The following is a 17,976-nucleotide window of genomic DNA, read 5'->3' as shown; positions in this document are numbered from 1 at the left end:
TGTGTAGCAGCTACATGAGGGCATGGCACCTCTTCCAGAAAAAAAATCTTCAAAGTAATTGATATTTATTTAGCATGTCTTATGGAGAACATAGATAATGGTAATAAAATTATATGGAAGGCTCACATAATGCTATGGTAAATGCATGATGGAAATATGTAATAAGTTTAGTAAGATTTGAAGAATTCAAGAAGTTAAATCACTTCTTAGATCACTTCACCCTCATGTCAAAAGCACTGAGGTGCCTCCAAGTTGAATGGATTAGTTGAAAAGGATCATTATTGCTGCCTGTGAGATGCGAAATCAGGGGCTCCAGCTGGAGCTGGAGCAAAGGATGGGAGCTCATCCTACCCCAGGGCATCACACAAGTCGCAAACACGGGCTTGCTAACCTCCAACCCACCATCCTAACCACAGGTGCCAACATGCTCCTTTAGTTATAGATTAGATTTTAAAATATACTGATTCATAAGAGTAGAATAAGTTTTCTATATATTACCGTATTTTTCGGAGTATAAGGTGCACTGCAGTATAAGACACCAAGATTTCCAAGAGGTAAACAAGGAAAAAAAAAGGTTTTGCCCTCCCCGGCCCCCAGGAGCACTCTGCAGACCTCAAACCTTCTATGCATCCTGTTTTTGTGAAAAACGGGCACGTTTTTCGCAAAAAAAGGGATGCACAGAGGTCTGGGAGGCCTGTATAGTGCTCCTGGGGGCTGGGGAGGGCAAAAACGCGACAAATTGGGGGGTTTGGGAAATGCGCCCGATTTCTGCAAAAACGGGCTGCAGAGGGTTTGGGAGGAACCTCCCACATGTTCCATTTTTGCCCTCCCCGGACCCCAGGAGCACTCTGCAGGCCTCCCAAACCCCCTGCAGGCCCTGTTTTTGCATTTTTACTGGCCTGTTTTTGGTGAAAATGGGATGTGCAGGGCGGGGTTTCGGGAACTCAAAATGGCTGTATTCGGTGTATAAAATGCACCAACATTTCCACCCTCTTTTAGGGGGAAAAAAGTGTGTCATATACGCCGAAAAGTACGGTAATATCAAGCCATTTATCCAATTAAGCACACTATTTGTTAGTTGGAGAAAGTCTGCTTTTTCCTCCTGCTTAAACTATCAAAAGACAGCTAGTCATTGATAGGTTGTGGAGGCTAGTTTTTTTAAATTAATGGTTTGCTACTGGGAGAATTTTGCCGAACAGTTTGGAATGTATTATTAGACAAAACATAAAGCTTTCTTGTGGGAACCTAGGTAATCTCCTGGGCTATGGAGGAAGGAAGAGAGGAATACAGGAGAAGCCTGCCAATCAACCTAATTGGCCAGTGTGATTAATGACACAGGGAAGGAGTCATTACTGGTTTTAACCATACTGTAACCTTGGAGGAAAAAGAGTTGGCTTTCCTTCAAAGTGTGCCGATATAATTTACCCAATAAAGAAGTTCTTTGAGGAAGTTTACAAAGGTCACATGACCTCAAGATCCTGCAAACAGTTTTAAATGCAGCCTAGTTGCCAAGCACCTGGTTCAATCATGATGTTACATGCAGGGGTGACCTTTGGAATTTAGAATAAAAGTAGTGGGTAGACCCTTGGCAGGTCCGTCGTAAGTTTGAATGGTCGCTAAGCAACTGATCATAGGTTGAGGACTATATGCATGATAAGGTAGTGGTCTAGCAGGATCTAGTTTCGTGTTGACTGGAATTTCAGGGTATCAGCCAATGGAAAAGAACAGTGCTCCAGGCTGAATATAATTCCTACTTTCCCCCCTGCCCTTCTGCTTTAAAGGAAAGTTGGTGCTTTCAAATGAAAAGAAGAAGCTGGCAACCCGGAGACAAAAGGATATGAAAGATGTCCTGCCCGCCGGGCCAACGTCTCCAGGAATTCTCAAGATTTGTGATGCCCCTGTTGATGGTCGCTCTCCCAGAAACCAGATGGTAAAAACCGTATGGCCGCAAATCATGCCAGGCTTTGTATGCCCAGACTGTGGCAAAGCATTCTATAGCAAATCGGACATGGCTCGACACCAGTGGTACCATTCCAGAAAGAAGCCCTACCAAGTTGTGAGTTGTCCCAAGAGCTTTGCCAAGCCCTCCCACGTGGCCCAGCTTCAGCATTATCAACCTGGAGAGCATCAGTGCTCCAAGTGTGGGAAGCGGTTTACAGATTGCCATGGACTGGCGCACCACCAAGCGATCCATTCTGACAAGCGACCTTTCCTCTGCCATCCCAGGGGCTTCTACTTTAACTACAACCTGCGCCAGAGCCAGAACCCAGACCAGCAAGTAACCGCAGCAAAACCCCTCTTTCACTGTTATCACTGTGGGAGGCAGTTCACTCGCCGCTGTAACCTTATCCAGCATTCTCGAGTACATCAGTATCAGTGGCAGCCACAAAGGAAGCAGAAGGTGGACCTCCACCCTAGAGGCCAAACTCAATGAAGCAATGGAGGTTCAGGGTGGACATTTTTCATAGCAGTAGAGTTGGGGTTCTCTGTACGGGGAACCCTGAAAATAAAGAGGTGGGAGAGCTTTGGATAGGGGACAATAATGATAGCAGATTTTTTTTCCTTCCTAACAATTTCCTGCAAGGGTAAAGTCTGCTTTTCAACCCCAAATCAACTGAGTGTTGATCTGTGGGTTGCAAGAGGAACCGACCGACTGACTGGCTTGTCGCCTGTACCTGACGTCGTATAGCCATGATTGCAGAGAGATTTGGTGGTGGTAATGACTCTTGACTCATCCAGGATGGAGACCTGTTGCACCAGATCAGTTGGGTGGATGTTCTGATCTAAATCTCCAACCCACTAATGAGCCTCTTCTGAATAATCCTCTGCAGACACTCAGTAGGAATTCCAGCTTTTCTTAAGGCTAGGCAATCCTGAAGCATCTTGGGAATTCTGGCACTCTTTCCGTTTGTCCAACATAGCCATCCAAGATCAGTTTGCTTGTGTTTTTGACCAACCGTACGCAGGTCTGGATTGTCCGCAAAGTTTTAGGCAGTATTTGAACAATGACTGTCAAGAACACAGAGGACCATTGAGTCATTCCTATGGACAAATACCCATTCTGGTATAAGCAAATGTGGACAGAGCTGCAGAGACTATTCTAGCACTAGTAAGTCCAAGATTAGTGTCAGGTTTTGGCATTTGCTTTGGTACAGAATACCTTTGTCCTCTCACCTGAATCTGTGGTCATGATCTTGTAATTCATTGTTTCTCAATCTTGATGGCTTTATGGACTCCAATTCCCAGAAATCCCCCAGTCAGCCTTTTAAAGCCAACAAGTTTGAAAAACACTGTTGTAACCTATCTTGACTAGTGAAAAAAATTGTGGGCAAATTAGACTGCAGGAAGTCTTGGTTACAACGGGCTTGAAATACTTGACATGGATGGTCTAGGTCAGGAGTCTGCACCCTTAAACACTCAAAAAGCCATTTGGACCTGTTTCCCGCAGAAAAGAAAACATCAGGAGCCAATAATTTAACAACCGGTGTGACTGGGTGGGCATGGCCAACTTGATGTCACTCACCCACCCAGTCACATGACTCCCCCCAGCCATGCCTACCCAGCTGGTCATTAGGGCAGAGAACCAGTTGTTAAATTATTTGCCCCACCCCACCCCTATCCCCCCTCCCAGCCACCTTTTGCCACACCTGGCCTTGGGTGTGTTGTTCACCTTTCCCTGTCTCTCTCTTTTCTCTCTGTCTCTCTCTCTGTGTCTCTGATTCTGATTCTCCAGTGTCTCATTTCTAACTGGGTCTTGCTGCCCGATAGACTGCAGCAGGAAACAGCGGGCGGCTACTTCTGATGCGCGACCTGCTCTCCGCCCCGAGTTACTGACCCTCCCTGAGCTGTGGCCGCTGCTGCCGCTGTTGCCAGCGGCGAGTAGGGCAGGGTCGCATTGTGGCTCCGTGTCGTAATGGGCTCCAGGAGGAGGAGGGGACCCTGTATCCTCCATTGTGAAGCGTGCTAAATTTCACTGTGCTGCACAACGCGCTACGAGAGCAGTAGGCACACCATGGAGATGGCAACAGCTGTGGCATCGGCTGCGTCTGCATCAGGCCAGTGTCTCGGGGCAAAGAGCTGGTCATGCGTCTCCCCAAGCAACCGAGGCATGCCCAGCACCAACGAGGGCCAGAAGAAGTGCCTGCGAGACCTTGTAAGCAGGGGTGAAATGCTCCCGGTTCGGACCGGATCGGCTGATCTGGTAACGATGGTGGCGGGTGGCTTGGAGAACCGGTAGCAAAAATCCCTGCCCCTCCCACCCCTGCCCACTCAATACCCAGTTGCCCGCTTCTTTTAAAAAATGTTCTTAAAAGGTAAAAAAAGGGCTCTGACGATCACAGCTGAGCTGTGCGATTGTCCGAGCCTTTTTTTTTACTTTCAAAAGCACTTTTTTACAACCTATTTGGACGAATAGGTTGTAAAAAAAATGCTTTTAAAAGTAAAAAAAAAGATTGTGCGCCATAGCTGATCACCCCCGCGCGCTATTCTATTTACCCCATGCCTCCTTTTGGCATGCACTGCACGCATGCGCACCTTGCATTTGGTTCATGGTGCGCAGTGCGCATGCACAGCCAGCGAACCGGTAGTAAACCGGTTCAGATATGACCACTGTTTGCAAGAAATGAGGCGGCATAGAATCAGCCCCAGTCGCTTCTCTCTGCAGCAGATGGATGAAGGGAGGGAGCCATAGCAGAGGGACAAAACCCACATGCAGCTCCGGAGTTGTGGGTTGCCGACCCCTGGTCAAGATTGACCCAAGCTGGTTTCCATTTGTGACTTTGACTGGGATGTGGGGTTGATGACAAATTTAAAAATTGCTGCTGTGGAAATATTTACCTTGAGAAATTCAGTTCAGCAGAGGCAAAATGGAAAAAGAAGATAGTTGGGTAAAAAAAAGTGCCCCTCACTTGTAATATAGTTTGTATATAGTTTTCTAGTCCAAAGATTTATTCAGGTTCATCCTAAGATATTCAAAGAACAGGCTGTGGTAGCAGATCTTGTTCTGATTTTGTTTTTGTTTAATGCTTTGCTTCACATTTAGATGACAGTGGGACACCCCTGATTAGACAAGCTGTATTACCCAGGGGACTCATGTTTTAATATTATTTTCTCCCATCAGAATTGGAGGAAATTGAAGGTTGAAGGTTGTCATAGGTCACCTCTAGAGCTTGGTTGACAGGCCTATCAAACAGAGAAAAGAGCCTGGATGCATTCAGTCAGAATATTCATAATATTCAGATAGTCAGTATTGAATAAATATAGACCAGGGGTCTGCAAACTTGGCTCTTTTAATTTGTAGACTCTTAAAAGAGCCAAGTCTTAAAAGAGCCAAGTTTGCAGACTCCTGATATAGACTAAGATATAGATATAGAACACACATGGATGTGTGGTCAATATTTCATAACTGGACTGTAACATCCACATGACCACTAGGTGGTAGCAAGAGTTTTCTATATCTCCTTGTTGCCCTCTACTAATTGTATAGTTTTTTGCAGATTGAATAAGTCAGGCCTCCCCAACTCTCGTTCAGTGACCCAGTGCTGGGCTGCAGCACTTTTGGAACTGGGCCGCAGAAGTGGTGGGCGAGTGCATGTGTACGTAACACGAAGCTGCATTTGTAAAAGTGGTGCGCACACACGTGCGGAACCAGCCTGTTTCCACGTTGCCGCCACCTCCGCTGGTCCGCCGAGACAAACAACTTAGAGACCGCTGGAATAAATGATGTGAACAGGGATAAGTGCTACATACAAAATACTTCCTGCGTCAGGGATCCCAATGCAGAATGCACATTGAAGATGCCCTTTTCTTTCCTGTTTGCACAGATTGTAAATCCATGCTGTTACTGTTACTGTTCTATTAAGGGTTGGAAAAATTGCAGGTTTTTTTTTTTCTGTATACAGGAAAATGGATGAAAATCATTTGTCTATGCAGTGCCACCCTTCCCGACCACTGCCTGGTCTTTATGCAAATGAAGAATTTTTGAGAACTATAAAAAGATACTGCAGGGGCAACCTATTGTTATATTTCTGTATTGCATACTTTTTCTCTCCAGCTTGCTTCTTTTGTTAGTGGAGCCAGAGGTCATTAATGGAATTACTCTTAGACTGGATTTTATCTACTGTAAATTCTCTCCAATTTTAGCCAAATGGAGAAGAATGCACGTTTTGTATTTTTTAAATGATGTTTCTGGGCTAGTTAATTATGTACAAAAAAATAAATAAAATTGTTTTGTTCACTTTTGTGACTTTTCTGGAAGAAGGAGGAGGGCTAAGGCTGACCTATAACATAAAAGGATGAATTGTGTGACACTGCTATCGCAGCCTCTAGCCAGAACGCTTTATAATAGCAAAACAATAGCACTTAGACTTATATACTGTGTTACAGTGCTTTACAGCCGTCTCTAAGTAGTTTACAGAGTCAACCTATTGCCCCCAACAATCTGGATCCTCATTTTACTTACCTCGGAAGGATGGAAGGCTCAGTCAACCTTGTGCCTGGTGGGATTTGAACTATCAAATTGCAGGCAGCCAGCCAGCAGCAGAAACAGCCTGCAGTACTGAACTCTTAACCACTGCACCACCAGAGCTCTTGCAAAACCTTTGGATTCAGTTCTGCTTAATGGCTATACCAGTGGTCTTTCACAACAGCTCTACCCTGGAGAGAAACCATTTCAAAATCTTTGGGGTTGGTTCACATATTTTGCAACCTCAGACCTGTGCAGGTGAGCATCTGTTTCAGCACCTGGATGGTGGGCATTGTTTATCAGGAGGGCACACTTGGTCCTACATCAGAAAATCCACTAAAGCAAGGTGACATCACCGCCCTCTTCACCAACTCCTATTTGCAATGGCTGTTGGAAGAACATCAAGCAGAGGTCCCATCTAGTGATGATGCTCAGGGTGATACAGGAAGTCCTCAACTGACACCCAAAATTTATATTAAGTGAAAAAATTGTTATATGCTCTATTTTAGGACTTTTCTTGCCACATTTATTAAGCGAATCACTGCAGTTAGAGGCGGCATCAAACAGATACTTTTGCAAAACATTGGGGCTTGGAAATCCTTGGCATTAGTGCAAAGCAAACTGCTTATCAAGTAAAAATGTAATTAAATGCTCTTGAAGAGTGTGCGTATAGGTGTAATTGTGTAATTACAAATTGGTTTCTTTATATATATATATATGTGTGTGTGTGTGTGTGTGTCTTTGGTTATTCGGGTTTTCTCCCGCGTAAAATTGGAAGTGTCTTGGCGACGTTTTGACGAACGTCGCCAAAACACTTCCAATTTTACGCGGGAGAAAACCCGAATAACCAAAGACCTACATACAAACACCCGCGAAAACCTCAGAAAACATATATATGTATGTATATATGTGTGTGTGTGTGTGTGTGTATGTATACACACACACACACACACACACGGTAAAGGTTCCCCTAGCACATACGTGCTAGTCTGCTAGTCGTTCCCGACTCTAAGGGATGTGTGTGCTCATCTCCATTTCAAAGCCGAAGAGCCAGCACTGTCCGAAGACATCTCCGTGGTCATGTGGCCAGCATGACTAAATGCCAAAGCTGCACAGAATACTGCTACCTTCCCACCAAAGGTAGCCCCTATTTTTCTACTTGCATTTTTTGCGTGCTTTTGAACTGCTAGGTTGGCAGAAGCTGGGACAAGTAACAGGAGCTCACCCCGTTACACGGCAGCACTAGGGATTCGAACCACTGAACCACTGAACTTTCGATCGACAAGCTCAGCGTCCTAGCCCCTGAGCTACCGCGTCCCATATATACAGCCTGATATTCAAAGTACAGCAGTTTTTAACACTTAAAATGGAAAAATGTCAATCCCAACTCTTAGGTTTAAAAATATGATTTAGTTTGATGTGATTGTTTCTTCCAACAAACCACAGTTAAATTATGGTTCAGCTTGGTGCATGAACCCAGTCAAACAAGGAAATTCAGCACATCGTGTCTCCAGGAAAGCATCTCTACTTCTCCATCTCTGACATATGTGATAACAGCCAGAAATCCCAACAGGAATATCTTTTCCCAAACTGGTAGCATTGATCTGTTTCAAAAGTCTGGTCTATAAATTGCTTTTGGTAGTTGGCACTGGCATTGCCATCCTTCAGTCTCAAAAGACTATGGTATCGTGCTCTGGAAAGAAATCCTAAAACAGCATCTAGTGTGACTAAAATGGCCAATTTGAGAATGGCAATCCCTGCCACACTGAGACCAGATGCATTCTGTCCCCTGCCCAGACCCCAGATTTCACTGGTTCCGGGACTGCCTCTTTGCCTCAGCCTGCTGAACAAATGTCTCTTCGAATTGGAGAAGGCCATGCTGTGTCTTTAGCCTCCAAACTGAATGATCAGAGATCAAGGTTTTCCAGTTGTTAAGGTCTTTCCCAGGGCCTTTAAATCCCTCTTGTTATATTGCAGCTGTGGTCTCCCTCTGAGGCGTTTTCCCTGCACTAATTCTGCATATAGGAGATCTTTCAGAATCTGACCATCAGCCATTCACATGACATACCCAAACCAGCATAGACGTCACTGTTTCAGTAGTGTATACATGTTAGAAATTGCAGCATGTTCCAGGACTGCACTATTTGAAACTTTGCCCTGCCAGGTGATGTCAAAAATATGTCAGAGACAACGCATACGAAAGGTGTTCAACTTTCTCTCCTGCCATGCGTAGTTAATTTGGTAGTTAGGCAACAGTAAAATAACAAGAATAGTCAATTGCAAATCGTATTTTTACTTGGAAAATCTTAGATCCTGCAATGGCTCCATTAATATTAAGAAACATCTGCCTATGCTAGGACATTGAAAAGGACTCGACTGATGGACAAAAATGCCAAATCCAGTCTAAAAATATGGCTCTGTAACCAATCATAAAGGCCTACACAAGTTGTAGCCTTTTAGTCACAGAGTAGAGCAGTAATGATATCCAAAAGTCCAGATTATTAGTCAATTTATATACCATATGCCTGCAAAACTATGGGCCCAAGATCCATTATGCTTCTGCTAAACAACAATCACACATGTCAACATGATAAATATGATTCCACAAAACAGTGACAACACCAAACTTCCAATTTTATGATTATTGTAAACTTATTTGCTGATATTTTTTTCTTCCCCTGCTGTCTCTTCATCGTTTCTTCTTCTTGCAGCTGTTCATTCTGTTCCTTCAAATGTTTTTATAAATTAGGCTTTGCTTGTGTTCTGTAGGACAGCAGCTGGAAATTCCAGGTCCATACATTACTGAACAAAAAATAAATATTCTAAAGAAAATTAAGAGCAAATGACATTTATAGAAAACTACACAAGTAGGATTACAGATAGTTAGGAGGCATCAAGCTTGACTAGAGATTTATGTGGTCTAGCACAGGGGTCTCCAAACTTGGTCACTTTAAGCCTAGAGGACTTCAACTCCCAGAATTCTGGGAGTTGAAATCCTCCAGGCTTAAAATGACCAAGGTTGGAGACCCCTGGTTTAGCACGAAGTTCAGCAACTTTAAGATGTGTGGACTTCCACTCCCAGAATTCCACTACTCTAAAGCAGAATGGAATATGGAATGGGATAGAACAGAACAGTACAGAACAGAATAGAACAAAGAGACCTTGGAGGTCTTCTACTCCAACCCCCTGCTCAGGCAGAAAACCATTTTAGACAAATGGTTATCCAACATCATCTTAAAAACTTCCAGTGTTGGAGTGTAGCAGTCACAACTTCTGGAGGCAAGTTGTTCCACTGATTAATTGATCTGACTGTCAGGGAATTTCTCCTTAGTTCTAGGTTGCTTCTTATCCTGCCATCAGATACTTTGGAGGACAGCTTATATGGTACATCCCAGGATCTCCTGGTGATGTTCCATCCAGATACTAACTTGATCCGACCTTGCTTAGCTTGTGTTGAGAGCAGCCAAGGTCGGTGATAGCGTGCCACCTGTGGTAGCATCAAATAGAGTCAGGCGAGAGTGTTACAAACCTTCCCATTCGGATTTGGGTAGGAACGACAAAAAGCGTCGGCACTGAATTTGAGCGGAGCGAAGATCTTTTCAAAGCCTCTGTCCGCAAAGCCTGAGACTCCCGGATCGGTTTCTCCCCGTTGGCATCGCCGCGCCTTTTCCCACGACGCTTGCAACCGATTCGCGAACGCTTTCGCTCCCTTAAAAAAAGTTGGAAGGGACCTTGTAGGTCATCTAGTCCAACACCCCCCACCCCCGACCAAGCAGGAAAGCAAAGCATTTCTGACAGATGGCAGCCCAGTCTCTTCTTGAAACCTTTCAGTGATGAAGCTCCCCACAAGACAAGCTGTTCCTTGGATGGATTGTTTTATTTTATTTTTTTAACTTTATTTATTTCGTCAAGCATGTATTTTATAACAGATACAAGTGTAAACATAATTATAAATACATGTAAAGGATACTAATAAAAGAAAACTTTAGGACAGGGACGGTAGGCGCGCTGGTGCGCTTATGCACGCGCCTTGTTCCACACAGCCAGAAAAATTTCTCCTTTACTTCTGGGTTGAATCTCCTCTTGGACAGTTTCCCTCCATTATGATACCCCATTATTCGTTATGCACCATCCCTTAGGATTCGCCATCCGTGCATCGCGACAGCCCGAGCGATGAGTCGTGCACAGCCGCCCAGGCGCCTGGCGAGCACGCACTATCCGCGCTTCGGTGGCGCTCGGAGCGCTGCGCGTCCTTGCAGCCCCGTCCGCTGCCTCTTTAAGGGGAAATGGTTAAACACCATAGAGAAGGGCTCCTTCTCCCTCGCAGTCGGCAGCGGCGGAAGAGGGGAGCTGCGCTGCCAAAAGCACTTCCTCCGCTCTCTCCCAGTCACCCTGAGCCTGCTTGCTGGTGAGCGGAGATCGGTGCCTCCATCGAGCGGTGCTTTTTGGGGAGGGCTAGTGGGGTAGGTGGGGGGAGAGGAAGAAAAGAGGAGAGGGCTAGTTTGCAAGAATGCGGGGAATATCCCCGGGATGCATCTCTGCAAAAGCGGTGCAATATTGGGCCAGAGCAGCTGCAAGGGTCAGGTTTGAGTCTTTTGCAAGAGCTGCGAAATGGGTACATTATTATTATTTATTTGCAACGGGGGGTTTGGCCTAGAAGGCTGCTCTCGTCGAGGCGGAGCTCCCCTTGGTTAAGTTGCAAAGGAAGCGAAGGAAACAATAGGTTGATTCCTCGGTGGCGACGTTGTAAAGGAAAGTTGGCAGGAAGGAGATTAGAAGCGGTTCTCTTAGCACGGATTAAGGATCCTTCCCTTCCCCGGTTGCGTGCCTTGCCGGAGGGATTTATAACCTGCGTTTTTGTCCTTGACTTCAGTGACAAGGCACAGTTAAGGGATGGGACGACACGAACCAACAAGCGGACAGAAGAAAATTTGGGGGCAGCTTCTGAAGTTGGTGGAATCCGCCAGGTTGCCTAGGTGCGAGATGCTTGTTCCTGGTGAACAGGGACCAGTGGAGGGGGGAGGGGGAGGGAGGAGAGACTTAAAAGACCAACTCTTTTTGGCACTTTATTTTTGCAAGGTTTCTCACTATTGCTTAGAGAATTTTGTATTTGTAGTAGTTGATAGTATGTATCTAAGGCTTTTTTTGTTTCTCTCCTGTATGGATTCTAAAGTTTTATTAAGTTTTAGAGCAGGTGTCACCAACCTTTTGGACCTCAGAAACCACTAAATTCATAATTTTAAATGGACAACTAATATGATTTTTTTTAAAAAAAATGAATAGTATTTAGTGCAATATAAAAAAATGTAAATCATTTTTCTGGGGACCACCCAAATTTTCTCACGGACCACTGTTTTAGAGGGCTTTTGGTGTTTGTGAAGTATATTGCTTTAATTTTAACTGAAATGAGGATTGTACACCACAGTTCTATAAACTCTTTGGGATTATAAACATTTGTAAGCATTTGATTGGTGGTCTCCCTAAAATTCATTTACTTGAAAATAAAATTTAAAAAATTGCAAAAAACAACAACAAAACCCTTAGATCAGGGGTCTCCAGCCTTGGCAACTTTAAGACTTGTGGACTTTAACTTCCAGAATTCTGGGAGTAGCTTTTGTAGCACTGCCTTTTTTGCTTGATGATCAGTGAAGTTCTTGCAATTAGTGCAAATCCAGAATTTTTTTGACATTTAGCTTGCTGTCTTACTCGATTGTTTGGAGAGGATGAAGGAACCCTGTTTTTCTTCCAGAAAGTCCAGTGGCTGAGCCTTTCCAATTGCAAAACATTTTGGATACCAAGGCTTGAGAAATCTTCAGCCTGAGGCCCTACTGTCCAAAGGGGGACAAGCTGTCCTTAAGACGCTTCGCTTTAAGACATGCTGCATGGGTTTGTGGGTCCAATAATCCAAAATTCAGGGAAGGACTGACTCTTGGTCTGTTTGCCTTTATCTCTTCTAATCTTTTTATGATTGCTTTTTCTTCCCTTAGACATTGATTCATTTTTGTTTCCTCTGCTTGCAAAGTGGGACCAGACTAAACGTGCAAGGCCTTTGTATTTTAAGTTCTACAGAGGCTGTGTTGGATCATTGCATCCTTCATCATAAAAAGAGTCCACTTTATCCACTAAAGATGGCTACTTGATTACAGGCATTCTGTTATTTTTAATCCATTTTAAAGACTTAATTAAACTTTTCTGTAACTGCCCTTGTTGTCAGTGTTTCTCAACCTTGGTCACTTTAAGATGTGTGGACTTCAACTCCCAGAATTCCCCACCATGTATGCAGCAGTTTGACTGGCTGCTGCTAGGGAATTCTAGCAGCAGCCAGTCTCCCAGAATTCCCTAGCAGCAGCCAGTCAAACTGCTACATACATGGTGGGGAATTCTGGGAGTTGGGTCTGCAGATCTTAAGAAGTTGCCAAAGTTGAGAAATTGTTCTAATCTGCTTCTAATTCCCATTCAATCATGGCACTATTGAGAACCATTTCTGTAACTCTTAAGGAGGATATTAACTGGATTTATTATCAGCTGTTATTTCCAGTCTTAAAAATTAGGTATGCCTTCTTCATCTGGATTTGGCTCTTTTAGAGACGAAGATCTCGGCTGTAGCAATTTCCTTTTAAGAATAACCTCCTAAACAGAAGCAGGAAAGAGGACAATCTTGTTAGCTGTATATCCTTTGTAGAGTTGACTGACTTGACTTTGTGAATGTATTTTGCAGAGACTTCTTTTCCTATTTTGAGTTGCTTAAGCTGAGGCAATTGGATTATTTAAGGAAGATTTATTTATTATTTAAGGCCAGATTGGTCTAGTGGTTAAGGCAGCAGGCTAGAAATTAGGAGACACAGAGTTCTAATCCTGCCTCAGGCATGAAAAACCAGCTGGGTGACATTGGGCTGGTCATTCCCTCTCAACCCAATTCACCTCACAGGGTGGTTATTGTGGAGAAAATAGGTAGAGGAAGGCGTATAAGTAGTTTTCAACTTACAACCATTTGTTTAGTGACTGTTCCAAGTTACAACAGCACTGAAAAAACTGACATGACCGTTTTTCACACTTGTGGCCATTGCAGTGTTGCCTATGCACCCTTGGTTGAAATTTGAATGCTTGGAACTAGCATTTATGATATTTATGATGCTTTCAGTGTCCCGGGAGTCATATCGCCTTTTGCCACCTTCTTACAAGCAAAGTTAATGGGGAAGCCAGATTCACTTAACAATCGTATTGCTAACTTAATAAGTGCAGTGATTCACTTAACAACTGTGGCATGAAAGGTAGTAAAATGGAGCAAAACCCAAATCTTGCTTAGCAAGAGAAATTTGGGGCTCAATTGTGGTCGTAAGTTGAGGACTATCTGTACTAGGTATATTCGCTGCCTTGAGTTACTTATAAAAACAATAAGGGTGGGATTAAAAAAAGTCTTTAAAAAGATGGAATGGAATATGCAAGTATTCCAGGCTTAGATTGAATAGATGGAAAAAGGTGTGTATCTTGTCTCATCTTGAAAAGCTAAGCAGGGTTGGATGGGAGACCACGAGGGAAAAAAAAGCAGACTAGACTGGATAATTAAAAAAATATCTGGGAAATAGGCAGTTGAGAAGCCACTTCCAAATTGCTGGGCATGATACCTACATGGTTCTGTCTATCAAATCTCCAGGAGTTGAGTTTAATGCAAAGAATACTTAACCTTTACTTCCGCTAGACACACATATCCTAAAAATAAATGCCTGTTTCCAATTTTGTCCTATTTAACACTAGACTTTATTGGTCTTGTATATTACAGGTAATCCTCAATTTATGACCATAATTGAGCCCAAAATTTCTCTCGCTAAGCGAGAGAATTTTGCTCCATTTTAGGACCATTCTTGACAGAGTTGTAAAGTGAATCACTGCAGTTGTTGAGTTAGCAACATGGTTGTAATGTGAATCTAGCATTCCCACTGGCTTTGTAAGAAGGTTGCAGAAAGTGATCCTATGACCCTGGGACATTGTAGCCGTCGTAAATATGAGTCAATTGCCAAGTGTCTGAATTTTGATCACAATGACCATGGGGATTGCATAACAGTCAAGTGTGAAAAATGATCATAAATCAGTGCTTTGAACGGTCACTAAATGAACCGTTGTAAGTTGAGGACTACCTGTATTATTTTTATCCTTGAACTACTCTGAGCATATATCTTCATGGTGGAAAACTAGTATCTGAAAATGGGGGAAAAATATTCTGGAGAGGTTTTTTTTTTAAACAAAGGATGTGTAACCAATGTCACCTTAATTGCAGTGACATCTTTTTAATTATTTTCTAATATTTCTTGTGAAATGAAGTTCTGTACTGATTTCTACCATGGCAGGGAGATAAAACTTCCCGTGTCACTAGTATTTGGCCGCCCACCTGCCCTGGAAAAATGATGCATGATGGGCAGAGATCTCCAACTTTGGCAACTTTACGACTTGTGGACGTCAATTCCCAGAACCCAGGAATTCTGGGAGTTGATCCAGAAGTTGTAAAGTTGCCAAGGTTGGAGACCCCTGTTCTAGGGTTCCTGTGGATTTGTGCATGTATTTGTGCATGTATCTATCTCCAGTAGTTTATATTTAAGTACCTACCTTGCAACAAAGGGAAGCCAAGGGGCACAGAAGTAGAATATGTTGGCTTCTGTCAAAAACGTTTAGAAGAGTGTCCAAACTTGGCAACTTTAAGACTTGGACTTCAGCAAAGCTGGCTGAGGAATTCTGAGAGTTGAAGTCCACAAGTCTTAAAGTTGCCAAATCTGGACCCCCCCCCCCCCCCCCCCCCGGTTAAGAATGGCGGTATCTCTCCTGCAAAAATCCAGCTGACTACTGGGGCAGCAAAGCCATATATATCTCAGGGATGCAAGTTATTTTTATTTATTTATTTGTCAACAAGTACAAGGAAACAAGTGACAGTATAGATATAGACATGAACACATGAAAAAAAATTGGCACAAATAAAAGGATATAAATAGGCAAAACATAGCCATAAACACATAGAATGATTACATATAAATGGGGACAGTAGGACAGGGATGGTAGGCATGCTGGTGTGCTTATGCATGCCCCCTTAGGGACCTCTTAAGAAACATGAAAGGTCCACGGTAGACAGTTTACAGTAAAAGGTATGGGGATTAGTGAAACTAACAACAGGATCAGGTAGAGTGTTCCAGAAATTTATTACTCTATTGCAGAAGTCATATTTCCTACAATTAAGTTTAGAGCAAAATTACATTGAGTTTGAATCTATTGATAGCCCTTTACAGTTGAAACTGAAGCACTCATTTACAGGTAGGACGAGCCTACCCAGACCTAAAATTTCAAGCCTGGTGGTATAGGGAATTTTATTTTGAGCAGAAGTTTTGTGTATTCTAGTAAAATATCTCAGTTGGTGATAGTCTGGATTTTTTTTTTTTTTTGCAAGCCAAATCTGGTAGTTCCAGGATTGTGATGTAGGAAATTTAAGACCTACTGTCCCAAAGGTGCTTTTTCAAAAAGTAACTGAACTTCCTTTGTTCTTCCTCGAAGACATTTTGCTTCTCATCCAAAAAGGTTCTTCAGTTATGAACTGAACTGAACTGAAGGATAAACAAAGAAAGTCCAATTGCCTTTTGAAAAAACACCATTGGGATATTTGTGACTCGGATGACTGAGAATCTCCATAGATATGAAGACCTAATGATCATCCAATCTACAAAATAAAAATAAAAAAAAATTAACCAATGGGATGATTTCTATTTGTCTTTCAAAAGGTTCTCTATTTATTGGTACGATTTATATCCCGCCCAGTGGTGAAATGTAAAATTGGTTACTACTGGTTCTGTGGCCGTGGCTTGATGGTGGTGGGTAATGTGACTGGGTGGTTGTGGCCAACATTTTTTTTTAACTTTTAAAAGCATTTTTTTTCTACAACCTCTTCGGCCAAAGAGGTTGTTAAAAAATGCTTTTAAAACCCTCTGATGATCAGGCAACTTAGCTGGGATCACCAGAGGAGCCTTCTAAAAGCATTTTTTTATAGCCTCTTCGGCTGAAGAGGTTGTAGAAAAATATGCTTTTAAAAGGCTCTGACGATCCCAGCTGAGCCGTGCGATCATCAGAGGCTTTTTTTTTTACTTTTAAAAGCATATTTTTCTACAACCTCTTCGGCCAAAGAGGTTGTAAAAAAATGCCTTTAAAACCCATCAGGCAACTCAGCTGGGATCACCAGAGGAGCCTTTTAAAAGCATTTCTTTTACAGCCTCTTCGGCTGAAGAGGTTGTAGAAAAATATGCTTTTAAAAGGCTCTGACGATCCCAGCTGAGCCGCACGATCATCAGAGGCTTTTTTTACTTTTAAAAGCATTTTTTTAGCCAAAGAAAAAATGCTTTTAAAAGTAAAAAAAAAAGCCTTTGAAAATCAAGTGGTTCAGCTGGGCATTGGGGGGGGGGGGCAGGGATTTTTTTCTACCAGTTCTCTGAACCACCCGCCACCATCACTACCAGATCAGGCAATCCGGTCCGAACCGGGACCATTTCACCCCTGATCCCACCCTTTGTAAAGGAAATCAAGGTAACGTGCATACAGCTACTTCCTCTTGTCTTTTATGCAAAACAGTTCTGTAGGGAAGGCTGAGTTGTTAGAGAATAACTGGTCCAAAGTCACCCAGAGGCTTCTATGGGTAAGGGACCGAGGTGGTATTCTGCCAGTTCAGACTGGTTCGTCTGAACTGGTAGCGGAAATTGTAGGTGGGCCTGCCCCGGCTCTATGCCATCATATTTAGGCACGTTTTTGAGGCCGGGCAAAAGGCGCACAGGCCAGCAAAGCACATGCACTGAAGGCCAGTAGGGATGCGTTCAAATTTGCAAGCCAGTAGGGAAAGTAAGTGAATACTACCCCTGGTAAGGGAGGAGTCTCATACTATAGCATTTATTGTCATTATACATCATATATACAACGAAATTGGTCTCATTAGTCCAACACTTAGATGTACACCACAATTGTTCTTAGTATTCAGGCTACAAGATAAAGGTAGTCCTCAACTTACGGTCACAATTGAGCACAAAATTTCTGTGGCCAAGTGAGACAGTTGTTAAGTGAGTTTTGCCCCATTTTATGACCTTTCTTGCCACAGTTCTTAAGTGAATCACTGCAGTCGTTAAGTTAATAACGTGGCTTTTAAGTGAACCTGGCTTCCCGTTGATTTCGCTCGTCATAAGGTTGCAAAAGGTGATTGCGTCACCCTGGGACACTGTGACCTTCATAAATATGAGCCAAATATCTGAATTTTGACCACGTGACCTTCGGGATGCTGCAGCGGTCGTAAGTGTGAAAAATGATCCTGAGTCACTTTTTTCAGTACTTTTGTAACTTGGAACGGTCACTAAAAGAACGGTTGTAAATCAAGGACTACCTGTTCTTAGCAAGTTCTTTTTATGAAAGAAATATCCAGATTCATCCTGGAGAGAATTGCATTCTAACTGTCTGTTTATTCATACATTGGCCTTATGAAGATTTTTTTTTCTTCAAAT

General features: G+C 43.1%; 1 protein-coding gene across 1 annotated transcript in view; it reads left to right on the top strand.

The window, feature by feature from the left end:
- LOC131198062 (zinc finger protein 91-like) overlaps positions 1-17,976 on the top strand; it is a 44,938-nt gene that overhangs the window by 13,638 nt on the left and 13,324 nt on the right. The window contains exons 5-7 of the mRNA XM_058182572.1: positions 1,782-2,420; positions 3,769-3,910; positions 10,603-10,926. Of these exons, the coding sequence (XP_058038555.1) occupies positions 1,782-2,420; positions 3,769-3,910; positions 10,603-10,926 (1,105 nt within the window). The remainder of the gene's footprint in view (positions 1-1,781; positions 2,421-3,768; positions 3,911-10,602; positions 10,927-17,976) is intronic.

Source organism: Ahaetulla prasina, chromosome 4 (assembly GCF_028640845.1).
Source record: "Ahaetulla prasina isolate Xishuangbanna chromosome 4, ASM2864084v1, whole genome shotgun sequence".
Classification (NCBI taxonomy): Eukaryota; Metazoa; Chordata; class Lepidosauria; order Squamata; family Colubridae; genus Ahaetulla; species Ahaetulla prasina.
The sequence above is the reverse complement of the archived record's forward strand: the minus strand, read 5'-3'. Positions and strand labels throughout refer to the sequence as shown.